The sequence below is a fragment of the Schistocerca americana genome, chromosome 2 (genome assembly GCF_021461395.2).
Source record: "Schistocerca americana isolate TAMUIC-IGC-003095 chromosome 2, iqSchAmer2.1, whole genome shotgun sequence".
In the NCBI taxonomy this organism is placed as follows: domain Eukaryota; kingdom Metazoa; phylum Arthropoda; class Insecta; order Orthoptera; family Acrididae; genus Schistocerca; species Schistocerca americana.
The window spans coordinates 1,037,860,153-1,037,887,439 of record NC_060120.1 but is presented as its reverse complement, the minus strand read 5'-3'; the positions used below and the strand labels follow the sequence as shown (position 1 = coordinate 1,037,887,439).

Here is a 27,287-nt window from a genome sequence, read left to right as displayed (position 1 = left end):
GCTGACAGGGAAAGGGCGAAACACACAGTCGTTTCAACGTGGTCGCACTCGCCTTAAACAACCGCGTCGAAGATAGAAAAGTAAACGGAATGTGGAAAATGTTTTTGCAAACTTCGTGTTACGACAGACTGCATCAAAACAAAACAGTGTAGCTGAAAAAGTTTGGGTTCTAGACGCTGGCTAGGAATCGATTTAAATTGGGGCCTTACAAGGTGGAGCATCAGTACATTTAACTAGTTCGGTTATAGTCTCTTGAGAGGAGCCACCTATGCATTTACCTCACGTGAGTGAGGAAAATCATGGGCGCACAGTGCCTTTCTTGTAGCATCTGCAACTGTAGCTGTATGAGGATTTCCGCGACACTTGTCATGTTTTAAAACGAAACGCGTTGTTTGTAGTTGGGTCTTTTCTTTTTTTCTCTATCAGCACTGCCTAGTTGGGGTCCAACCATAATACTCCAGTATCGACCGAAGAAGCCGTTTGTAAGCTTTTTCGTCGTCTATGTTTTTTTAATACCCTTTTCTACGGTCAGTTTTATGTGGTTGTTCCATGTTGAACCGCAACGTATACCTTCTTCCAAATATTTAATGGCTGTGACTCTTTCGAATGAGTGTTAGGCAGTAGATAATTATGCAATAACTTAGCTTTATTTATGTTGCGAGTCAAGTGTGATTATCGGTACCAAGCGTCGCTTCTTTGCTGGCGCTCTTGCACATCGCTACAGTTTTGTAGCGTTGCGAATTCTCTACGTATCACAACGGTTTTACTGAGAACAAACGTCATGAAGTACGTCGAACAATATTACTCCCTCATGGATTCAGAAAACATAGACCGGGCGAGAGAAAAACCCGCGGTTTTCTCACATTACTTCCTGCAAACCATGAATGCAAACTGTCATCAGGAAGCAGTATTTCTAGATTTCTGAAAAGCACTGAACTCAGTACCACTCCAATGACTATTAATGATCGTATGCGACATCAAACGAATGTAGTGACCAGATCGAGGATCTGTTGGTAGGGAGGCTGCGTTGTTGTATGGCGAGTCATCGTCGGATACAGAAGCAGGCATGCCCCAGGGAAGGGTGTTGCAACCGTTGCTGTTGATGTACAACATCATTGACCTGGCAGACAAAATTAAGACTAACCACTGATTTTTTGCAGATGCTGGAATAATGAGTATGAAAACACGCTGTAGAAATATTCAGTCAGATACAGATGAAACTTAAAAGCGCTGCACAGAAAGACGTCAGACATGTAAAACTGCGCACTTCACAAAACGCAAAATGACTAAATATGAACGTCACTGTAGGAATCAGTGACACAAGTACCCGGATCTAAGAGTTTTTATAAACATGAAATGCAGTGGTCACGTATGTTCAATTCCAGGTAAATGACATGGTAAATTTCAGTTCATTGGTAGGATATTGGGAAAACGCAGTCTGTTTATAGTGGAGGTCACTTACAAAAATACTTACGTGACGCATCCTAGAATATTACCCATGTAGGCATATGTGGGACCTATACAGCTACATCCATATCTATATTCTGCAAGTCTACATCTACTTCATACTCCGCAAGCTACCTAATGGTGTGTGGCGGAGGTACTTCTGGTACCACCGAGCGAGGAGGCGCAATGGTTAGCACCCTGGACTCGTATTTGGGAGGACGACGGCTCAAAACCCGCATCAGGCCATATTGATTTAGTTTTTCCGTGATTTTCCCAAATCGCTTCAGGCAAATGCCGGAGGGTTCCTTTGAAAGGGCACGACCGTTTTCCGTCCCCATTCTTCCCCAGTCCAAGCTTGTGCTCTATCTCCAATGACTTGACTGTCAACGGGACACTAATCTCCTACTCCTTCACTTCTGGTACCACTAACTGATCGCCCTACTCTTCCACTTCCACTTCCGAATGGCGCGTGGGAAGAATGATGGTCGATAAGCCTCAGCATTGGCTCCAATTTCTCGAACTTTCTCCTCGTTGTCATTATACGAGATGAATGTGGGAGGAAGTAACATTTTTCGACTCTTCCCGGAAACTGCTCTCTCGAAATTTCAATAGCAAACCTCTCCGTGATCCACAACACCTCTCTTGTAACGTCCGCTAATGGAGTCCGTTGAGAATCTCGGTAACGCTAAACTATCCCATGACGAAACGCGCCGCTCTCTCTCTCCCTCCCTCCCTCCCTCCCTCTCTCCCTCCCTCCCTCCCTCCAAAGGACAATACTCAAGAATAGGTCGAAAAATTACCTTATAAGCCACTTCCTCCACGGATGAGTTACCTTTCCTTAACCATCTTCCTATGAATCTCAAGTCAGTCACTTTATAGTCTGTGCCCCACTGTCATTTCCCCTTTTTCCCATTCCAATCGCTAATGTTTTGAGAGAAGAATGTTTGTTGATAAGCCTCCGTGAGAATCTCTCTAATTTTACCTTCAAGGTCTCCTTTTGCCAGATATACGTAGGAAAGGACCTCCTCATTTCTTATCAGTTCCTCTACTACCATGTTAATTATTCCCCGGTGTCTTAACACATGACATGTCATCTTGTTCTTTCTTCGTAACAGTGGTTTTCACATGTTCATTCCTCTCTGTTACTTCGGAGAACTTCATCTTTCCTCATCAGTTCACATAATTTTCAACATTCTTCTGCAGATACGACATCTCGACCTCTTCGAATCTCTTCTGTTGCTGTTTCCCCATTGTCCACGATTCGCTATCATACAATGCTGTGCTTCAAGTGTATTGTCTCGGAAATGTTTTTCTCACATTTAAGCTGTATTTGATCCTAGCTTGTCGTTAATTTCCATCCTACTACTCCTCTTTACTTTCTTTTTCATTGGCTCAGCTCATATTCGGTACTCATTAGATGGCTTATTCCATTCAGCAGCTCCTGAAGCTCTTCTTCATTTTCAGTGATGATAGCAACGTCGTCAGCGAATCCTATCAGCGATATCCTTTCTCCCTGAATTTTAATCCCACACTTTTGTTTCCATCATTGCGGCTTCGATGTACAGTAAAGGAGAGTGTTGTACCTAATTGTGTTGTACCTAGAGGATAGTTTTAATAAGAAGAAATGATGTTTTTGTCGGTACTTCAGTCCAGTGACATTTTACAGTGTCCAGCCACATAAATGATGAAACGTCCCCTTTGAATGAAAAGAAAGATGAAACTACCCCTTTGAATGTAAATAAAGACTGTGCTGGTAAAACTCTTACGTTATTTGATTTTCAAACATCTGAGCAAAATTGAACGTACTCAGCCAGTTCTCTCTTTACTGATTCTAATCATCACTAAACTGACACACAATATTTTTAGCGTAACGCAATCTGACTTTCAGTAATCCCTACAAAAGAATGGCCCTGACTGACAATGACCTATACCTTTCATCACTTACCTCACAAAAATCTTCGATATTCGAACTACTGCAATACAGCGAGCGCCAATACTGCCAGCTAAATAAAACATTCTAACTACTGAAGTCACTAACGACTGATAGGCATAGTTAGCAAATGAAAGATTTTGATAGAGAACAAACAATGTATTTACCTTAATAGTGTTCAAAAGTCATAATATATGTATCAGTTCATGACATCCAGTCTTACAAATTTCATTTTTCTGACGGACACACGTTCAGATCGTCCGCTCATAGTAACCTCTCAAAACTCTGGCATCTCTCTCCCCACATCGACCACTGCTGGCGGCTCACCTCCAACTTCCCAACGCTACGGGCTGTTCACATCCAACTGCCCAACTCTACACAAGCGAATATTCCAACAATGAGTCCAACCAGCCACAGACTGCACACAGCGCAGTTGGTGGACAGGGGCCACAGTAAACTCATATTGGCGCTCTTCGGATCATCACGTACACTGCGAGCTGTGTGACACGTTGCATTGTCCTGCTGGTCGATGCCATCGTGACGAGGAAAAATAAACTGGATGAAGGAGGAACCATGGTCCCCATAGATTCATACTTGTGTTGAACCACTGTGCCGTCAGAATGACGATATCACTCAGGGAATGCCGCGAAAACATTCCCCAGACGGTAGTGTTCTCTTCTTGTGCTTTCAGACGTACAAGCCAATGGCCATTTGTCCGATGGACCATAAAGCGTGAGTCATCTGGAAAGGCCCCCTGTCGCCACTCAGTGCACGTCCAGTTGCGATAATTGCGCGCAGATTCCACTCTTGGTTGCCGATGAACCTGACATGAAAATTCCCCCCTTCGTCGCTGATGAACAGCAGTCAATATTGGTGCAATAACCAGGCGCCTGTTGCGGAGATCCATATGTAGCAACGTTCGCTAAACGGTCGTTGAGTTATTGAACGCAGTTTTCCGAAATTCCTTCACCAGGGAAGACGAATGGAATAGTCCAGACTTTGAAACACGAACAGCTGCTAGCATGAGTTTCTTAGAAGTAGATACCTTAGGGGTTGCGAAGCAACTCAAATCGCTTGATACGGGCAAGTCTTCAGGTCCAGATTGTATACCGATTAGGTTCCTTTCAGATTACACTGATGCAATAGCTCCCTACTTAGCAATCATATACAACCGCTCGCTCACCGATAAATCTGTACCTACAGATTAGAAAATTGCGCAGGTCGCACCAGTGTTTAAGAAGGGTAGTAGGAGTAATCCATCAAACTACAGACCTATATCATTGACGTCGGTTTGCAGTAGGGTTTTGGAGCATATACTGTATTCAAACATTATGAATCACCTCGAAGGGAACGATCTATTGATACGTAATCAGCATGGTTTCAGAAAACATCGTTCTTGTGCAACGCAGCTAGCTCTTTATTCGCTCGAAGTAATGGCCGCTATCGACAGGGGATCTCAGGTTGATTCCGTATTTCTGGATTTCCGGAAAGCTTTTGACACAGTTCCTCACAAGCGACTTCTAATCAAGCTGCGGGCCTATGGGGTATCGTCTCAGTTGTGCGACTGGATTCGTGATTTCCTGTCAGGAAGGTCGCAGTTCGTAGTAATAGACGGCAAATCATCGAGTAAAACTGAAGTGATATCAGGTGTTCCTCAGGGAAGCGTCCTGGGACCTCTGCTGTTCCTGGTCTATATAAATGGCCTGGGTGGCAATCTGAACAGTTCTCTTAGGTTGTTCGCAGATGATGTTCTGATTTACCGTCTAGTAAGGTCATTCGAAGACCAGTATCAGTTGCAAAGCGATTTAGAAAAGATTGCTGTATGGTGTGGCAGGTGGCAGTTGACGCTAAATAACGAAAAGTGTGAGGTGATCCATATGAGTTCCAAAAGAAATCCGTTGGAATTCGATTACTCGATAAATAGTACAATTCTCAAGGCTGTCAATTCAACTAAGTACCTGGGTGTTAAAATTACGAACAACTTCTGCTGGAAAGACCACATAGATAATATTGTGGGGAAGGCGAGCCAAAGGTTGCGTTTCATTGGCAGGACACTTAGAAGGTGCAACAAGTCCACTAAAGAGACAGCTTACACTACACTCGTTCGTCCTCTGTTAGAATATTGCTGCGCGGTGTGGGATCCTTACCAGGTGGGATTGACGGGGGACATCGAAAGGATGCAAAAAAGGGCAGCTTGTTTTCTATTATCACGTAATAGGGGAGAGATTGTGGCAGATATTATACGCGAGTTGGGATGGAAGTCAATAAGCAAAGACTTTTTTCGTCGCGGCGAGATCTATTTACGAAATTTCAGTCACCAACTTTCTCTTCTGAATGCGAAAATATTTTGTTGACCCCAACCTACATAGGTAGGAATGATCATCAAAATAAAGTAAGCACTTAAATGTCAATTGCAGAGTGATCATGTAGATGTAGATGAAGGGAAGTATTGGTAAGCCCTCGATTCATTTGTGCGGTCACTTGCTCAAGAGTTGCATTCTGCTCCCCCCGTAAAGATCTCCGCAGCAGTCGTAGTCGCCGCCGGTTTTGGATAGCGCCATTTTTCCATGCACGCGCGGGCCGGGGTGGCCGAGCGGTTCTAGGCGCTACAGTTTGGAACCGCGCGACGGCTACGGTCGCAGGTTCGAATCCTGCCTCGGGCATGGATGTGTGTGATGTCCTTAGGTTAGTTAGGTTTAAGTAGTTCTAAGTTCTAGGGGACTGATGACCACAGCAGTTGAGTCCCATAGTGCTCAGAGCCATTTTTTTTTAAGCAACTGCCTCCTGTCTTACACCTTTTGTAATCTGAGAAATTTGTTCCTATTCTTCTGTTGTTACTGTTGCTTCTTGGTTTTTATATGTATTGTATATTATCAATCTCTTCCTAAAACTTACAGCTAATTTTCTAAGAATTTCGAAGATCTTACACTATACTGTCTAATGTCATTTCCAGGTCGGTGGACCCTATGAGCGTAATTTGATTTTTATTAAGTCCTGCTTCCAGGTTTAATCACAGCGTCAGAACTGCCTCTTTGACGTCTTTACCTTTCCTAAAGCTAAACTAATCGTCATCTAACAGATCGCCTGTCTTCTTTTCCATTCTCCTTACATTATTTTTGTCATCAGCTTGAATACGTGAGCTGTAAAGCTGATTATGCGATAGTTTTCTCACGTATCTATCTAAGTTATCTGCGGAGTTTTATCGATGATGTATTTCCGAAAGTCTGATGGTATGTCGCCATTCTCATAGATTCTACACATCAACTTGAACACTCGTCTGTTAGCTACTTTCCCCAATGATTTTATAATCTGAGATGAAATGTTATCTATCCCTTCTGCCTTATTTGATCTGAACTCTTTCAAGCTCTTTTGAATTCTGACTCCAATATGCCATGTCATCTAACAAGGTAATGGCCCAAGCCGACATGTCGAAACCTGTCCTCAAATTTTTTGTGCAGGAAAGAAATGTAAGGTCAAAATTTTAGCTGCTAAGACACACTGCAATTTTTTTCTTATATGTTGAACATTGCCAAATTCGTCGCTCCCCAGGCAGCTGGAGGGGTGTACACCCCTGCAGTAACTGAAGCAGACAGCACATGCGCTAGAGGGCAGTCGCTATCTTTGATTGACGCCACATCCATAAACAGGTAACATGACAAATGCGATCGCAGTTTGTAAAGCGAATTTCAGTTTCTGTTGATGGATTTTCTAACAATTGTTCACGGTCTATATTTGCTCAAATTTGAAATTCATTTAATACCCATAATAATTAGTAAACTAGCCCTTGGCAGTATTGCTAAGTTTTATGAGTGGACATAAGACTGAATTAATTTTCTTAGCGATATATGCTTGCTAATAGCATTTGTCTTTGTGCTGGTTCCAGAGTTTCACAGTAACGTGGAATCCAATTAACGTTTAAACCTTGCAAAGATGAAATATGAAGAATGTGGTATGCAATCGAAATCACCTAATTCTTCTGAAGACCTACATGTCTATTATTTATTAGTTAATTTCGTGGACATTCATTTGAATGCTTTCTCTCTTTCGTGAGAAATTGTGGAAACATTAGAGGAAACAGGAAATGTCTCGAACGATGATTCGTGTGGTAAATAAAGCCCAGAATAAAAACAGAGCAACTTTCAAGCGCCCTCCCCCCCCCAAAAAAAAAATTACATTAATAACTTCCAGTGAGAAAGAAAAGGCTATAAATTTTTGTTTAAACAAAGGAGGGAGAAAATGCGTATACGTAAGCAGTGACAAGGCCGATTACCTTTCGTAAATCTGAACAAGAACCGTATAAATGGAAGAAATATTTACATGAAATACGAAATATGCGCCAAAATGAGACTTGCAAAAATGTGAAGGAAAAACTGTTCGGAAGATTTAGAACTGTTCGTGAGAGTCAGACCACTGTGGCAAAGCAAGATCTATGAGACTGGGCACTCTGAATTGCAAGTGAGATGAACACTGGTGACTTCCAGGCTTCTTAGACCTAATTAAACAGATTCAGGATATTATAGAAAAAACAGTAAGTCTCAAAATTACAAAGTTTACCTCAAGTAAAAGTGTAGATCAGATGTCATTAATAGGTACTGCAGTACAGTGAAAGCCGTAGCTGACGTGAGCACAAAGCTGCTTGTTATCCCCTAAAATGTTTCGTACAAAAACATAGTCAGGTTTTGTGCAAGAACTGTGTGCAGACTACACTTCATCATTTGGAGCGAAAAAAGCAGATTCGTTTGTGCTGTCTATGAATGCTCTGACATGTTATAAAAAGTGACGAGTATCAGTGGATTACTGTTTCCGCAGCTTCATATCTGTTTTTAGTAACATCAAGGATAGTTAGGACTGTATAGTTGCAAAAATGTTGAATTCGTTGCTTTTGTTGGAATCTTGGCCTAGAAATTTTCAGAAAATTGTCAGACAACATAATTTCCCATAGCTCTTTGTCATTTCAGGTTAGCGGAAGAGTACTGTTAAACTTCAGTAATTTCTGCATTGCCAATTTACGTCACCACATTTTACGAGTTTTATCGAGTATGCCTAGTATGCAGGACAATATGCAGAATACTAGTCACGACTATTTCTTACACCATTCCAGCTGGGTCTAAATAAGACTAACAATGACTGAAGTGCCTGAAAGCATTAATAAAAGAATTATTACGTGTGCCTGGTGTAAGGAAATTTTTGTCCAGTAGACACTTCGCATATTTATGACGACTACAGGAATAAACAAGGAACTGCTTCATTATAAGCAAAATACACATCACTGAAAAATTATCATAAGAATTGTGCTAGAGGCATTATTATAAAATATTTCATGTCAACAAATTCAAGTCCTAATCGATGGAAGTCGTCTATAATGTAACATCAGGCACTGCCGGTCGTGTAAGAACTACATCTACAAAAGTTCAGCCGTCGATATGAACTGGAAGTTGTTCAAAAAATTCGTGATTCGAGACATTCTTGGTAAGGTTTAAGTGTTTAAAATTGGCGTGTGTGCGTTTTGGACTTAGCGCCGATTCGCGTGCTAGACAGAAAGAGCTGTATAAACTGCTGTTACAAGCTGTTCTTCGTGACGCAAACCTGAGTTAACTTCAACATTTTTTAAATAATTGCTCTGCGCCTTAGCAGAAAAAGTTCTACAGTGCGTTTCTTCCCGTGTATTTTCAATGTGTGAAAAATTACGGGATAGGTTTCGACATGTCGGACTGGACCATTCCCTAGTCAGTGCTCAGTGCACAGACTGTTCGGCATGAGGGATTGTGTCTCATGGCTTCTCAACTAGAGCTTCCCTTTCTTATCTTTTAACTCTTACAATTGATTCTGTTTCCTGTGACAGTTATACACTGAAGCTTCAAAGAAACTGGTATAGGCCTGAGTATTAAAATACAGAGAATTTTAAATCTGCATATTACGGCACTGTGGTCGGGAACAGCAAGTGTCTGGCGCAGATGTTAGTGCGGTTATTGCTGCTACAGTTGCAGGTCATCAAGTTTTAAGTGAGTTTGGACAACATGGTGTTATAGTCGACGCACGAGCGACGGTACACAGCATCTCCGAAGTAGCGATAAAGTGGGGATTTCCCTGTACGACTATTTCACGAGTGTACTGTGAATATCAGGAACCCTGTAAAAAATCGAATCTCCGGCATCGCCACGGCCGGAAAAAGATCCTGCAAGAACCGGACCAACGACAGCTGAAGAGAATCGTTGAACGTGACACAAGAGCAACCCTTCCGCAAAATTGCTGCAGATTTCAATGCTGGGCCATCAACAACTGCCAGCGTGCGAACCAATCGACGAAATATCACCGATATGGGCTTTCGGAGCCGAAGGCCTACTCGTGTTCCCTCAATGAATGGACGACACAGAGCTTTACGCCTCGCCTGGGACCGTCAACACCGACATTGGACTGTTGATGACTGTAAATATGTTGCCTGGTCGGACGTGTCTCGTTTGAAATTGTATCGAACGGATGGACATGTACGGGTATGGAGACAACCTCATGAATCCATGGAATCTGCATTTCAGCAGGGGACTGTTCAAGCTGGTGGAGTCTCTGTAACGGTGTGGGACGTATGCAGTTGGAGTGGTATGGGACCCCCGAAACTTCCAGATACGATTCTGACGGGTGACACGTACGTAGGCATCCTGTTTGATCACCTGCATTCAGGTACATTGTGCATTCCGACGGATTTGGGCAATTTCAGCAGGACAATGCTACACCCCACACGTCGAGAATTGCTACAGAGTGGCTCCAGGGACACTCTTCTGAGTGTGAACTCTTCCGCTGGCCACCAAACTCCCCAGACATGAGCATTATTGAGCATATCTGGGGATGTCTGAAACGTGCTGTTCAGAAGAGATCTCCACTCCCTCGTAGTCTTACGCATTTATGGACAGCTATGCAGGGTTGATGGATTCCTCAAAAAATGGTTCAAATGGCTCTGAGCACTATGGGACTTAACATCTGTGGTCATCAGTCCCCTAGAACTTAGAACTACTTAAACCTAACTAACCTAAGGACATCACACACGTCAATGCCCGAGGCAGGATTCGAACCTGCGACCGTAGCAGTCGCACGGTTCCGGACTGAAGCGCTTAGAACCGCTCGGCCACCGCGGCCGGCATGGATCCCTCCAGCACTACTTCAGACATTAGTGGAGTCCATGCCACGTCGTGTTGCGGCACTTCTACGAGCTGGCGGAGGCCCTAACACGATATTAGGCAGGTGTACCAGTTTCTTTCGTTTTTCAGTGTAGATAACCGTTTCTCCTTACGTTTTACCTACGCTACCTTCAGCATTTCCTATGTTCTGTTTGCTAGGATTTTTTTTTAATCGAGTTGTAAAGCTGGTATTATATTCCGCAGTTGGGTTACCGGGGTCTGGAGGGAAGGATAGGAGGCGACAGACAGCGGCGGTGCCGAGCGCCTGGCAGCTTCGTGTCCCGAGGGCGGGGCGCGCTGCTCGCCGGATCACATCCTGGTTGCGTCACCGTAGCCCACATTCCGGGGGCGGCCGCCGCGAAGCCCGCCCCTGCTCTCGCGACACGCACACCAGGTCGCCGAATGTCGGCCACGGCGCCGCTGCGATGCGCCGCCCTCTCGCTGAAACGTACTCGCTAAGCTGCAACCATACGAGGTGGCTCTGCTGTTGAAAGTACATTCGTCATCGAAACGGCTGTGTTTCCGAACTCCATCCGAGCATTCTGGTATGGCTCCCAAAGAGATTTCTCATATTATTTCACGGGAATTCGACTAAGATACGAAAAATAGCAGTTATAAGAGTCGAGGGGCATGAAAGGGAAGCAGTGGTTGGGAAGGGAGTGAGACAGGGTTGTAGTCTATCCCCGATGCTATTCAATCTGTATATTGAGCAAGCAGTAAAGGAAACCAAAGAAAAGTTCGGAGTAGGCATTAAAATCCATGGAGAAGAAATAAGACCTTTGAGGTTCGCCGATGACATTGTAATTCTGTCAGAGACGGCAAAGGACGTGGAAGAGCAGTTGAACAGAATGGACAGCTTCTTGGAAGGAGTATATAAGATGAACATCAACAAAAGCAAAACGAGGATAATGGAATGTAGTAGAGTTAAATTGGGCGATTGTGAGGGAATTAGATTAGGAAATGAGACACTTAAAGTAGTAAACGAGATTTGGTATTTTGGGAGGAAAATAACTGATGATGGTCGAAGTAGAGAGGTTATAAAATGTAGACTGGCAATGGCAAGGAAAGCGTTTCTGAAGAAGAGAAATTTGTTAACAGCATAAATAGTTTGGACAAGAAGAGAAGCTTTCGAAATGTGGTGCTACAGAAGAATGCTGAAGATTAGATGGGTAATCATATAACTAATGAGGAGGTATTGAATACAATTGGGGAGAAGAGGAGTTTGTGGCAAACTTGACGAGAAGAAGGGACCGGTTGGTAGAATATGTTCTGAGGCATCAAGGGATCACCAATTTAGTATTGAAGGACAGCGTGGAGGGTACAAATCGTAGAGGGAGACCAAGAGATGAGTACACTAAGCAGATTCAGAAGCTTGTAGGTTGCAGTAGGTACTGGGAGATGAAGAAGTTTGCACAGGCTAGAGTAGCATGGAGAGCTGCATCAAACCAGTGTCTGGACTGAAGAGCACAACAACAACAACAGCAACAACAACGAAAAATAGAAAAAATCGGACAAGTGCCAGTTGGTCTCACACTCCGACGTTTCCGTACAAACTTAAGGGTGACAGTTATGTGAAATAAAATCGTCATAACTTGTGAACAGTTTGCGCTAGAACGTTCAAACTGCACGGTTGGCCGTGTGGCACGGTGGGAATTAGTACGCGCATTATGGTTTCTTTTACGACGAAGCCCACTTTCATTTGGATCGGTTCGTCAGCAATCAAAATTGGTGCATTTGGGGGACTGGGAATCCACATTTCGCGATCGAGAAATCTCTTCACCCTCAAGGGGTGACTGTATGGTGTCCAATGTCCAGTCACGGAATAATCGGTGCGATATTCCTTGTCAGCACGGTGAGTACCCAACTGTTCGTGAAGGTGTTGGAAGATGACTTCATCCCCATTATCCGAAGTGACCCAGATTTTGACAAGATGTGGTTGATGCAAGGCAGAGCTCGATCCGATCGAAGCAGTGGATCGTTTGATGTGCTGGAGGAGCCCTTTGGGGACTTCATTCTTTATCTGGGGTACCCAGAGGCCACTGGCATCGGCCCCGATTGGCCTGCATATTCCCCGGATCTCAACACATGTAACTCCTTTTTGTGAGACTGTATTAAGGGGAAGGTGTGCAGCAATAACCCCAAGACCATTGCTGAGTTGTAAACAGCCGTTCTGGATGTCATGGAGAGCGTCAATTTTCCGACACTTCAGCGGGTCATGCAGAATTTCACCATTCGTCTGCGACACATCATCGCCAATGGTGGAGGGCACACCGAACATGTCACAGCCTAAATCCGAATATTTGTAAAGACGTTAACGTATTGAATAAAATACATGCACGCGGTAGTTTCCAACTAATTTACGATTTTTTCACAAAATTCAGTAATTGTCATCCTATAGACAGTTATTCCATGCAGAGAATCGATGTTGTTGTTGTGGTCTTCAGTCCTGAGACTGGTTTGATGCAGCTCTCCATGCTACTCTATCCTGTGCAAGCTTTTTCATCTCCCAGTACCTACTGCAACCTACATCCTTCTGAATCTGCTTAGTGTATTCATCTCTTGGTCTCCCTCTACGATTTTTACCCTCCACACTGCCCTCCAATACTAAATTGGTGATCCCTTGATGCCTCAGAACATGTCCTACCAACCGATCCCTTCTTCTGGTCAAGTTGTGCCACAAACTTCTCTTCTCCCCAATCCTATTCACTACTTCCTCATTAGTTATGTGATCTACCCATCTAATCTTCAGCATTCTTCTGTAGCACCACATTTCGAAAGCTTCTATTCTCTTCTTGTCTAAACTATTTATCGTCCATGTTTCACTTTCATACATGGCTACACTCCATACGAATACATTCAGAAATGACTTCCTGACACTTAAATCAATACTGGATGTTAACAAATTTCTCTTCTTCAGAAACGCTTTCCTTTCCATTGCCAGCCTACATTTTATATCCTCTCTACTTCGACCATCATCAGTTATTTTGCTCCCCAAATAGCAAAACTCCTTTACTACTTTAAGTGCCTCATTTCCTAATCTAATTCCCTCAGCATCACCCGACTTAATTAGACTACATTCCATTATCCTTGTTTTGCTTTTGTTGTTGTTCATCTTATATCCTCCTTTCAAGACACTGTCCATTCCATTCAACTGCTCTTCCAAGTCCTTTGCTGTCTCTGACAGAATTACAATGTCATCGGCGAACCTCAAAGTTTTTATTTCTTCTCCGTGAATTTTAATACCTACTCTGTATTTTTCTTTTGTTTCCTTTACTGCTTGCTCAATATACAGATTGAACAACATCGGGGAGAGGCTACAACCCTGTCTTACTCCCTTCCCAACCACTGCTTCCCTTTCATGTCCCTCGACTCTTATAACGGCCATCTGGTTTCTGTACAAATTGTAAATAGCCTTTCGCTCCCTGTATTTTACCCCTGCCACCTTTAGAATTTGAAAGAGAGTATTCCAGTCAACATTGTCAAAAGCTTTCTCTAAGTCTACAAATGCTAGAAACGTAGGTTTGCCTTTCCTTAATCTTTCTTCTAAGATAAGTCGTAAGGTCAGTATTGCCTCATGTGTTCCAGTGTTTCTACGGAATCCAAACTGATCTTCCCCGAGGTTGGCTTCTACTAGTTTTTCCATTCGTCTGTAAAGAATTCGTGTTAGTATTTTGCAGCTGTGACTTATTAAGCTGATAGTTCGGTAATTTTCACATCTGTCAACACCTGCTTTCTTTGGGATTGGAATTATTATATTCTTCTTGAAGTCTGAGGGTATTTCGCCTGTTTCATACATCTTGCTCACCAGATGGTAGAGTTTTGTCAGTACTGGCTCTCTCACGGCCGTCAGTAGTTCCAATGGAATATTGTCTACTCCGGGGGCCTTGTTTCGACTCAGGTCTTTCAGTGCTCTGTCAAACTCTTCACGCAGTATCATATCTCCCATTTCATCTTCATCTACATCCTCTTCCATTTCCATAATATTGTCCTCAAGTACATCGCCCTTGTATAGACCCTCTATATACTCCTTCCACCTTTCTGCTTTCCCTTCTTTGCTTAGAACTGGGTTTGCATCTGAGCTCTTGATATTCATACAAGTCGTTCTCTTATCTCCAAAGGTCTCTTTAATTTTCCTGTAGGCAGTATCTATCTTACCCCTAGTGAGATAGGCCTCTACATCCTTACATTTGTCCTCTAGCCATCCCTGCTTAGCCATTTTGCACTTCCTGTCGATCTCATTTTTAAGACGTTTGTATTCCTTTTTGCCTGATAACCTAGGCGATTTTCATCTGTTACCGATATAAATACTGTCAAGATATTGGTTTCAGAGATCCTAAGACTGTAGAGAATATTTAATTTTAAGTTTATCCGTAATTTCGCATTCGCTATTGTAATTTGTCGTTTACTTTATCAATTTTAGAATTTTATTAACGTGCTATGAAAATTGGCAACTGGAGATGCGTTGACTTCGTCTGCTCTCGTCCCTGTCGCGATTACTGATAAAATTTGACGGAAGTCTCCAGAGAAGGGCTATTGTTACGCAAATGTCGAATTGTTCCGTGGAATGCTTCAGCGGACGTTTTATGGTCTATCGGTACCTCATACTAAACAATGGAAGAGCGATCTTCCATCAGTTACCAGCATTACTTTGCTCTGAACGATTACAGATGCCATACGTGTCGCACGCATAAACCGTCAGGTACTGTTGTTTGTATGCAGTGTGAGCAGCTCGTAAAGGGCCTGCGATGTTATCGCCGGCGCGGTGCGGTAGTCGAGTGGCTTTCTGCCTACCTCTGCTCGATGGCAAAGGCATCGTTTTCACAGTGACAGGGGACTTCATCTAAGCGTAGCTCAGCCAAGTAGCACGAAATATTTGTAAATTATATACATGGGCCTTCTTAATGAGTTACTCTGTCTACTACTGAAAACAAGATCAAAATTCCTGCAGTAGAACCTAAGATTCTTCACGGATTACGAATGCAGTCTAAGTTTCTAATGGAAAAATGTGGTATTGAACTAATATGATTACAGATGAACAATTTTCGTGTTTTTTCGCTTCTTGCCAAATTTCATGATCCTGGATCAACTAGAAGTATTGTACAGGTTTTAATGAGCGCCTTCGCAAGAATAAAAAGTGAGCGTGTCTTTTGATTGTATTGACTTACAAGTTTAAAGTTTTTTCACCGTCAAGGGACAGTAGACCGTAGTATGCACATAAATTTTAACTTGATACGTCTACTCGTTCGTGAGAAAAAGGTATCTTAAAACAGTCGGAGAGACTGAAAACTACAGAAACGATGAGAAAACGTGGACTGATGTTTTAAGGTCATTTCGTTCCCACGAATGAAAAAAAGGGTATACAGGAGAATTTTTGAACGTTTCAATTGAAAAAAAAACCTAACGGTGCTTGTGGCTCGAAGAAATCACAAATGATCTGAAAGAGATGAAGATTGAAGAAAATGAAATTCTGAACAGAGATATTTTCACAAGGAGGTTTTAGATTCCCATCTCCTGAGAGAACCAAAACAGAAAACTAGAGCGATTTGATCAGAAGTTCCAGAACATATCACCCTCATCGAATGAAAAATTGTTGGGGAAATAAAGTTAAATCCGAAGTAGTTAGATACCGGTACGCAGTCCACAGGCGGCTCAGATCGATACAGGAAAAGTAATAAAACGAGTGTAAATTCCATATCCACAAACTTTAGATGTATATATATTTATTTTTAAACAGCATACACTCATTTCAATTCTTTCTGCAGGACATCGTTGTATGTGATCGGTTTGAGATGTAAAGGACAGAAATTAAAGAGCAGAAGTGCAACAGTTGCCACAGAATACACCTGTGTTATTCTGAAACAGGAGCTTCGCGTGTAATACAATAAAATGTAAATTGGATAATTAGGTTAATGGCGTGAATGTATGATTTGCAAAAAAAGTGAAGGTGGAGCTGATTTCTACAAATTTTTGTAGACGTATGTATGTGTATATGTATTGAACCGGGGACCTAGAAACGACGGAGAAGCTTCGTCCCGCCGTAGCCCTCAGTGGTTCACAGCCCCACAACAGACTACAGCAGTCCACCCACCTCACCGCCGCCCCACACCGAACCCAGGGGTATTGTGCGATTCGGCCCCCAGTGGACACCCCCCCCCCCCCCCCCCCCCCAGTCCTTCTCCCGTCCCCCTCCTCGGGAACGTCTCATACCAGACGAGTGTAACCCAAAATGATTGCGTGTTAGAATAATAATGGTGTACGCGTACGTGGTAACGGTGTTTGCGCAGCAGTCGCCGACACAGTGTAACTGAGCCGGAACAAGGGGAGCCAGCCCGCATTGGCCGAGGTAGATGGAAAACCGCTTTAAAAACCATCCACAGACAGGCCGACACACCGGACTTCGACACTAGTCCGCCGGGCGGATTCGTGCCAGGGACCGGCACGCCTTCCCGCCCGGGATTCAGCGCATGAGACCGCGCTGCTAGCCGAGCGGGCTTTGTAAACGTAACTTTATACGTAATAAAATTAAATAAAAAATGCAACACGTTATATTTATCGCTTTAAAAATAGAAAAACGTCCGGTGTTACACAAAATAACACTTTACTCTCTGTTTCATTGTCATAGGGATTCGCAAAACAGTCTTTTAAAGTATATTTCCTCCGTAATTTTTATAAGATTTTCTCAATCGTTTTCTTTCCTCGCGCGTTTGCACTCGTGGTCTCATTGTAATTTACGAATTGATTCAAGACTTCTTCACAAACAAAATACAACACGTCGCTCTTGACGGATCAAAATAGACAACTGCGACAGTAATTTCGTGGGTGCCCCAAGGAACTGTGATGGGACTTTTACTGTTGAGGGTTGGGTTGATTTGGGGGGAGGAGACCAAACTGCGAGGTCATCGGTCTCATCGGATTAGGTATGGACGGGGAAGGAAGTCGGCCGTGCACTTTAAAGGAACCATTGCGGCATTTGCCTGGAGCGATTTAGGGAAATAACGAGAAACCTAAATCAGGATAACCGGACGGGGGTTTGAACCGTCGTCCTCCCGAATGCGAGTCCAGTGTGCTAACCATTGCGCCACCTCGTTCGGCGTCCTTTACTGTTTACACTGTATATAAATGATCCAGTAGAAGGCGTCGGAAGCTCTTTAGGGCTGTTCGTGGATGATGCGTTTGCGTATAAAACGTAGCAGCGCCAGAAGACACTAATGATGTGCAGAGGAACCTACAGAGGACTGATGACTGGCAGTTGACCCTGAACGTAAATGACATATTGTGCAGACATAGGAATACAAATCCGCTACTGTATAGCTACATCACTGATGACAAATTGCTGGAAGTGCACCTACAGTAAAATGTCTAGGAGTAACTATCCAGAGATACTACACGTAGAATGACCACATAAACCAAATAGTAGGAAAAAGCAGTTGCGAGATTGAGATTCATGGGAAGAATAGGATGAATTCCAGTTCCTTAATTGTAATTCATCCACTGCTTACACCACTGCAGAGGTGCTCAACAAATTGCAGTGGCAGACGCTACAAGAGAAGCGTTGTGCACCGCGGGGAGAGAGAATACTTTGCAGGAAGAATGGAAAAACGTATTACCTCCTCCCACGTACGCCCCGCGAAATGTCCACAACGAGAAAATTCGAGAAAGATTTAATACGAAGGTTTACCGACAAATATTCTTCCCCACGAGCCATTAGCGAATTGAATAACGAAGGAGGGATCAGATAGTGCTACCAGAAGCATCCTCGGCCAGACACCGTCATGTGGGTTGGGGAGTGCTGATGTAGACGTAGATTACGGTGCACTGCTGCTAGAACGGGAGCAAGTTCTTCAGCATACTCCATGTAGAGTTGCATAGCAATCCTATCGGGTCCAGTCGTCTTTCTTATTTTGAGCGATTTCAGCCGATTTTCTCTATGACGTCACATATCTGTCATTTTGACGTTCTTGTAAGGATTTAAAGGATGAATCACAGTGCGATATTCTGCAGTGACATAATTTTGGAAAACAGAATTTAGTATTTCTGCCTTCTCTCCGTTAAACTTCATTCTTTTTCTTTAAGCTTTGTCGCAATCACTTTTTTATGATACATTCACAGCCAGTTTCGGCATTCACAGGCCATTTTCAGATGCTGCAACAGAGAACAGAAGAGCTTAAATTAACACCTGAAACAAGTCCAGTTATTTTCACTAGATCTAATTGTGAGCTTAGTAAAGTGCAATTAACATGCCGCCCATATGCTTGATACATATCGGCGGCATTTGATGAAAAAGTGTTCATGCGTTGCCAACTAAATGTATAATCAGAAATCGAAGAATTATATACCTTCAACCGTGTGTACTTTTTCTTCCCCAATCTTTGCGTGCGTCCTCTATAAGACAATCTTCAATCGTAAAAACGGTAAAATGTGAGACTTGTTACAGTTATGTGCTTTGTATCCCGCCTGGACGTCGGCGCGTGGGTCTGCTCCTGAAAACTGAAGGGTAGGCCGAATGTAGGAAGCTAGAAGGAGCAGGTGAGGTACAACTCTCGGTACTGCATCATCATCATCATCATCATCATCATCATCATTTAAGACTGATTATGCCTTTCAGCGTTCAGTCTGGAGCATAGCCCCCCTTATAAAATTCCTCCATGATCCCCTATTCAGTGCTAACATTGGTGCCTCTTCTGATGTTAAACCTATTACTTCAAAATCATTCTTAACCGAATCCAGGTACCTTCTCCTTGGTCTGCCCTCGGTACTGCAGTTAAAGTAAAAGTGGATTTACTATATCACGACACAATGAATACACAACTTTGTACTGAGGAGCACGTAGGTGCGAAGCCGGATGTATCAAAGCTAACACCGGCAAAGTCTGTAGTGGCTCGCCCACTATGAAAATGGAACAACGTTAGTTGGTCGTCTGCTCGTGAACAAAATGGGCTGAATCTGGAGCGGCGCTCGTAGAGCTGCACTGCGCCGGCTAGAGGGCGCTGTGGTCGGCGAAGATCTTCCACTCTCGTAGTGCCAACCTAAGAACTTGCACCTACGCGGTGGCATCGAAGCTATCGATACCGCAAATGTCAATCTGTTATTCGTCAAATATGAAAGTAAATTCAGGTCGTTAAAACAGTAAAACCTATTTAGAACAAAGTAAGATCTTTTTGGCATATTTTTCAATGCCCAGTGGCGCTGCACTTCCGGCTGCAAGATGTTTAGGCCACAGCGCATGAACTTAGTAGAGCTGACACGGAATGGACAATCAGGGGAGTTGCTCATTGCAGCTCGCTGGCACTATACTTTCGGCTGCAAGGTGTTTGCGTTAGATGCGTAGATTTTAGCAAGCGCATAAGCTATCCGGACAGCTCAGTGCGACACGCTCGCGTCTAGCAAAAACAATGTGGAAGGAAAATGATGATGATGATGATGATGATGATGATGATGATGATGATGATTATGATTATGATGATGATTGGTTTGTAGGGCGCTCAACTGCGCGGTTATCAGGGCCTTTACAAATTACCATCGTTACTCAGTCCAAACTCGCCACTTTCAGGAATGATGATGAAATGATGAGGGCAGCACAAACACCCAGTCATCTTGAGGCAGGTGAAAAACCCTGACCCCGCCGGGAATCGAACGCGGGACTGGGGAAGGAAAAGTGCACTTGGAGTATATGCATAATTCCCTGGTTTCTGATTTTATGTTTAGCTGACAACGCATGAACACTTGTTCATCAAATGCCGCCCAAAGCTATGAACCGTATGCATGTTAACAGCGCTTTACGAAGCTCACAAGTAGTCCTAGTGACTGTAATTGCACTTGTTTCATGTTTTAAGTGTTTCTATTTTATATTACAGCGTCTGAAGTTGGTCATCGATTATGTCATGGAAAAGTGACTGTCCGCGTTGTCTGGGCCGCCTTGACCCGGTTCGCGCGGCTCCCACCGTCGGAGGTTCGAGTCCTCCCTCGGGCATGGGTGTGTGTTTTGTCCTTAGTTGGTTAGTTTCAGATAGATTAAGTAGTGTGTAAGCCTAGGGACCGATGACTTCCTCAGTTTGGACCCATAGGACCTTAGCACAAATTTCCAAAAAAGTGACTGTGTTAAAGACAAAGCAAAAAATTAATAAAATTATTTACAATACCTCAACGTCTTTGTAAGAGGAATGTTAGTTTTTCCAAAATCCTTCGTTTCGATATCATTATGATGTCGAAGAGTATGCTAAGATGACTTTGATCCATTTACTGATTTAACATAAAGTCAAATCTTAACAGGATTTTCCGTGGGATAGGTAGACTGAATTATCAGTAGATAGACGTTTCGGTTTGTATCGCAAGTATCCTGCCTCTAGCTGTACTTTACATGATACGTAACCTCCACCACAAACCGTCAGCCGGCTTTCGTAGTATTGATGTAGATGTATTACGTATGAAGTTAACAAAAATCTGGATAAATCAGCTGTATCTACAATTTTTTTTTGTTTGTAAATCATTCAAGCCATTAACCTAAATGTCAAGTTTCTTTTTCTTACTGTGCACTGCTGCTAGGACTGGAGCAAGTTCTTTAGCGTATTCTTTGCAGAGTTGGCTAGGAACCCCATCAGGTCCAGTCATCATCCTTATTTTGAGCGATTTCATTCGATTTCCTAACCCACGGTCAAATTATTTCTACAGCTGTCAATTTGACGTTGTTGTCACGATTTAAAGAATAAATCACTGTACGATATTCTGCAATGAAATATTTTTTGAAAGAGGAATTTACTATTTCTGCCTTCTCTCTGTTGTGCTGGGCCTGATGGGATACCAGTTCGATTGTACACAGAATACGTGAAGGAACTTGCCCCCCTTCTTGCAGCGGTGTACCGTAGGTCTCTAGAAGAGTGTAGCGTTCCAAAGGATTGGAAAAGGGCACAGATCATCCCCGTTTTCAAGAAGGGACGTCGAACAGATGTGGAGAACTATAGACCTATATGTCTAACGTCGATCAGTAGTAGAATTTTGGAACGCGTATTATGTTCGAGTATAATGACTTTTCTGGAGACTAGTAATCTACTCTGTAAGGATGAGCATGGGTGTCGAAAAAGACGATCGTGTGAAACCCAGCTCGCGCTATTCGTCCACGAGACGCAGAGGGCCATAGACACGGGTTCCCAGGTAGATGCCGTGTTTCTTGACTTCCGCAAGGCGTTCGATACAGTTCCCCACAGTCGTTTAATGAACAAAGTAAGAGCATATGGACTATCAGACCAATTGTGTGATTGGATTGAGGAGTTCCTAGATAACAGGACGCAGCATGTCATTCTCAATGGAGAGAAGTCTTTCGAAGTAAGAGTGATTTCAGGAGTGCCGCAGGGGAGTGTCGTAGGACCGTCGCTATTCACAATATACATAAATGACCTTGTGGATGACATCGGAAGTTCACTGAGGCTTTTTGCGGATGATGCTGTGGTATATCGAGAGGTTGTAACAATGGAAAATTGTACTGAAATGCAGGAGGATCTGCAGCGAATTGACGCATGGTGCAGGGAATGGCAATTGAATCTCAATGTAGACAAGTGTAATGTGCTGCTAACACATAGAAAGAAAGATCGCTTATCATTTACCTACAATATAGCTGGCAGAAACTGGAAGCAGTTAATTCCATAAATTATCTGGGAGTACGCATTAGGAGTGATTTAAAATGGAATGATCACATAAAGTTGATCGTCGGTAAAGCAGATGCCAGACTGAGATTCATTGGAAGAATCCTAAGGAAATGCAATCCGAAAACAAAGGAAGTAGGTTACAGTACGCTTGTTCACCCACTGCTTGAATACTGCTCAGAAGTGTGGGACCCGTACCAGATAGGGTTGATAGAAGAGATAGAGAAGATCCGACGGAGAGCAGCGCGCTTCGTCACAGGATCATTTAGTAATCGCGAAAGCGTTACGGAGATGATAAACTCCAGTGGAAGACTTTGCAGGAGAGACGCTCAGTAGCTCGGTACAGGCTTTTGTTGAAGTTTCGAGAACATACCTTCACCGAGGAGTCAAGCAGTATATTGCTCCCTCCTACGTATATCTCGCGAAGAGACCATGAGGATAAAATCAGAGAGATTAGAGCCCACACAGAGGCATACAGACAATCTTTCTTTCCACGAACAATACGAGACTGGAATAGAAGGGGGAACCGATAGAGGTACCCTCCGCCTCACTCCGTCAGGTGGCTTGCGGAGTATGGATGTAGGTGTAGATGTAGATGTATCTTTAACTTTTTTTTATAAATCATTGCCGGCCAGAGTGGCCGTGCGGTTCTAGGCGCTACAGTCTGGAACCGTGAGACCGCTACGGTCGCAGGTTCGAATCCTGTCTCGGGCATGGATGTGTGTGATGTCTTTAGGTTAGTTAGGTTTAAGTAGTTCTAAGTTCTGGGTGACTGATTACCTCAGAAGTTGAGTCCCATAGTGCTCAGAGCCATTTTTTTTATAAATCATTCAAGCCATTAACCTAAATATCAAGTTTCTCTTTTCTTAATGTGAACTGCTGCTATAACTGGAGCAAGTTCTTTAGCGTACTCTTTGCAGAGTTGGCTAGGAATCAGTTCCAGCCGTCATCCTTATTTTGAGCGATTTCAGTCGATTTCCTAACCCACGGTCAAATTGTTTCTACAGCTGTCAATTTGCCGTTCTTGTCACGATTTAAAGAATGAATCACTCTACGATATTATGCAATAAAATATTTTTTGAAAGATTAATTTACTGTTTGTGCCTTCTCTCTGATATTCTATAATTATGGCCATGAAGAGTGTGAACAGATGTCTTTGATCTGTTTACCGATTTGAATTAAGATCAAAACTTATTAGGATATTCTGGCAGCTCGGTAGCCCGGATTTTCGGTTTGTACTTTAGGTAATACGACACGTTGTGGAGTGTTGGACAGCAGCTAGCTGTCGTAGTTTGTGCGCGCCTTTCTGAGCGGCTGTATTGTCGGGTGTCTGTCCTTTACAGGCCCGGAAGCACTGGCGCGGGGCCCGCAGCCTGACCGCTCCGCCACAGAAGCCGCCCAGAGCAGCCTCCAGCAGCCTCCAGCAGCACGGCAGCGACGCATCCAGCAGCTGCCGGGGCGCCCCCTGTTGCTGTGGCACGTCTTTCTAATCAGCCCAGCCTACCACTGGCAGCCGCTCTTTACAACGGTAGCGCGCCAGCCGCGAGGTACGTGTGACTGATCCATCTTCATTACCGGCCTCTTCTGCGGCGCAGCGCCCACCGCAGGGAGCCCGCAGGAGCTATTTGTGTCGGCGAGGCAGCCGAGAACAATATCATCACCGCGGCGGGATCCCAGTGCCGGCAGCACGAGTACTATTACGGCGGCGCATTAAGTCATTAGCGTGTAGTACCGCGTCGCTGCTCTCCTTCGGCCCTCTGGCGCCGCGTCTGTGATGAACACCGAAGCGAGCGCGGCGGAGGACGGACCTGGCGACTTCTGGAAGAAGAACAAGAACCTGGTCAAGGTGCTGGTGGCGACGGTGGTGCACCCGGCGTCCAGGCTGGCGGCCAACTACACCAAGACCGCGCTGCGTGAGGCGTGCGCCCGCGTCGTGGGCAAGCTGCGCGTCTCGGCCGAGCAGATGGTGCTCCCGAAGAAGGCGCGTCGTGCCGACGCCGAAACGTCGGACGGCGAGGAAAAGCGAGCGGAGCGGGAGGCGGCGCCGTCTGTGACGTCGACTCCGTCGTCAGCCGCGTCATCCTCAGCCGCGTCGTCGTCGACGTCGTCAGATTCTTCGTCTTCGTCGTCGTCACCGTCCACGGAGACCCCCACGTCACCAGCGGACGACGGCCATCGGATGTTGGTGTACTTCCAGCAGCCGCCGCTCGTGCGCTGTCGACTTAGCGTCGCCCTGGAAGAAGGCTGGCTGTGAGTACACTGGTTCTCATTTCGCTAAGCCCGTTTCACTCAGAGTAAGATTTCGTATAAGTCTGCTAGGTGTGCGCTTGACTGTTGTCTGGCAAGGAGTTCAGATAGCTACAGGGTGTCCAGAAAAAGGCTCCCTGATTTCAAAATTAAATATCTCGAAAACAAAGATCGATCGAGGAATGCACTAAACGGTATGTTTATTGTGAAAGCTGTAAGAAATTTATGCAGCAGTTTGAAATAATAGTTTAAAAAACTGCGTCGACGGAACGGGACGAGGTTCTCCTCACTCGGCTTCGTGTAGGCCACAGTCCTATGACGCATGGCTTCCTGCTCCGGCGAGACGACCCTCCAATGTGTGGAACTTGTGGCGTCCAGGTCACTGTGCGCCACGTTTTATTGGATTGCGTTTTATTTTCTGACCAGCGGGCCGAGGCTCACTTGCCGGCGGATCTGCCACCTATTTTAGTAAATACTCAAACGAATGTGGTTGAGGTTTTAAAGTTCTGTGACTTGTCCAATGTTTTTTATCAAGATTTTAGGGAGAGGGTCTTAATTTCTTCACAGGGCGACTGGCACGTCCATATTTTATGTAAGTGGCCAGTCGGTGACAATTTCCTGCGGCATCCTTGACGCTCCTTTCTCGTTTTCCTTACGTTTTATTTTCTTATACAACGTTTTTCATCTTGATATTTTTTCTGGCAGATTAAAACTGTGTGCCGGACCGAGACTCGAACTCGGGACCTTTGCCTTCCGCGGGCAAGTGCTCCACCAACTGAGCTACCGAAGAACGAGTCACTCCCCGTCCTCACAGTTTTAATTCCTCCAGTACCTCGTCTCCTACCTTCCAAACTTCGCAGAAGCTCTCCAGAATACAACGTATATATGCATGTAAATATATACAATGTATATATACATGTAAATGTATACAATGTATATATGCATGTAAATGTATATATGCAGGAGAGATTCTGCGAAGATTGGAAGGTAGGAGACGAGGTACTGGAGGAATTAAAACTGTGAGCACGGGGAGTGACTCGTTCTTCGGTAGCTCAGTTGGTAGAACTCTTGCCCGCGAAAGGCAAAGTTCCCGAGTTCGAGTCTCGGACCGGCACACAGTTTTAATCTGCCAGGAAAGTTTTATATCAGCGCACACTCCGCTGCAGAGTGAAAATTTCATTCTGATCTTTCATCTTTTCCCGCTTTCTTTGCGTGTATGCTTCCATTTTACTAAATTTGTCCACATTCGTTTCTTTTCATGTGTGTCAGGGCGCTGATGACCTCGACGTTGAGCGCCCGTAAGCCCCAAAACACACACACACACACACACACACACACACACACACACACACACACACACATTGTCAACACTATCCATGTATTTCTCGTACCTTTTCGGGTGTATTCATCAAATGCAGTTGGCGTCAACGATACAAATATAAAGGGTAGAGATTTCCCTACCACTCAAAGTACAGTAGTTGCTGCTACGAGATGGATTACTTGCTCGCTGTAGCTATACAGATTCGTCATGAGGCCAAATAGGATTGGATAACACTCCGACAAAAACAGATTGGAACACAAATTATAAAGAATTTACGGTGCTTTATTAAAAGAAGTTTTACAGCACTGAACTGAAATATGAACATCATGCGTGGCAATTTAGTTCAATATTCCCTACCACTGATCTCTGTTTAAACACCGTTGTAGTCCTAAATCCAGTTTACAATGACTCACATCACTTGTATGATGTCCAGTTTGGCTCTTTTTGACGGCAGCTGTGGGTGAGACCTGAGACAGTCGCTGATACTGTCTGACGATTGTTTTGAGGTGCCTGGTGAGTGGAGCCGTGTCTTTGCTTGTATTCAAGACTGGTGGATGGATGTCCACTTGGGAACTAATTGTGTGACTTACGGAGGATGCACATCGCAATCTTTGTAATACATTAAATGTACTCGCAATTGCGAATATGCACAACTATCAGCTGTAGGATGGAATGACGACAATGAAAATTTGTGCCGGGCCGGGACTCGAACCCGGATTTCCCGCTAAACGCCAGAAGTCGCCTTACCATTTGGATATCCGTGCACGACTCACAGCCGACCCCAAACTTCTACATCTCGTCAGCCATGCGTCTACAACCTGTACTCGTACATCCATTATGTATATCGACGTACTGGGAAGACATTTTACTTGAAAGTCGCTTGCCCGACGTCGGCTGATAAATACGTTATTGCAGTGCCTGTGATATTCTAAATCACGATGCAAAGTTTCTTCGGAACTTCGGATCGTAATTTAGATTAACACAGACGCGGCAATATAGGGTAATCTTTGAAATGTGCGAACTCTCTCGAATCTGACGTAACTATACTGGGCCTGGGTTACAGGTAGCTCGGCGCTGCGTAGGCTGTGTCCCGCACGTTCTGAAGGACACGGCACTATTTACACTGTGCATCACAAAGGATCATTTTTTCGAGACTCTGTAACTGTCTCCCACTGAGAGGCAGAAATTTGAAATTTGGCTCGAAGTGCCCACAACATTCCTCTGTAAGGGTGCAGAAGCGTGGCCACCTGTGACGTCACTTTGGGCTCAGCGAAGCTTCAAAGAGCAAGATGTCAACACTTGCGGAAAAAGGACCATAGCTCAGAAGTCCACGTTAGTTGTAAGGTGGGTAAACGATGTCGCATTGGCACCAAATTTCACCAGAAGAGGACACAAGTCACAGCTCATTATCTCCGCTGCGCGAGTGCCGTGAAACGAGAAATTCGAAAGTGACGTGACCTTGAAACTTATTTTACATCCAAACGCTCTGTTTCCGGACATGGGTTTCTTATAAAAACTTTTTCTTCTAATTTCCTTCT

At 44.2% G+C, this 27,287-nt stretch overlaps 1 protein-coding gene across 1 annotated transcript in view; it reads left to right on the top strand.

The window, feature by feature from the left end:
* LOC124594655 (putative uncharacterized protein DDB_G0277255) overlaps positions 1-24,435 on the top strand; it is an 83,131-nt gene extending 58,696 nt beyond the window's left edge. Inside the window, exon 2 of the mRNA XM_047133025.1 lies at positions 23,525-24,435. Coding sequence (XP_046988981.1) covers positions 23,956-24,435 — 480 coding nt within the window. The 5' untranslated portion in view covers positions 23,525-23,955. The remainder of the gene's footprint in view (positions 1-23,524) is intronic.
* Positions 24,436-27,287: the final 2,852 nt, after the last annotated feature.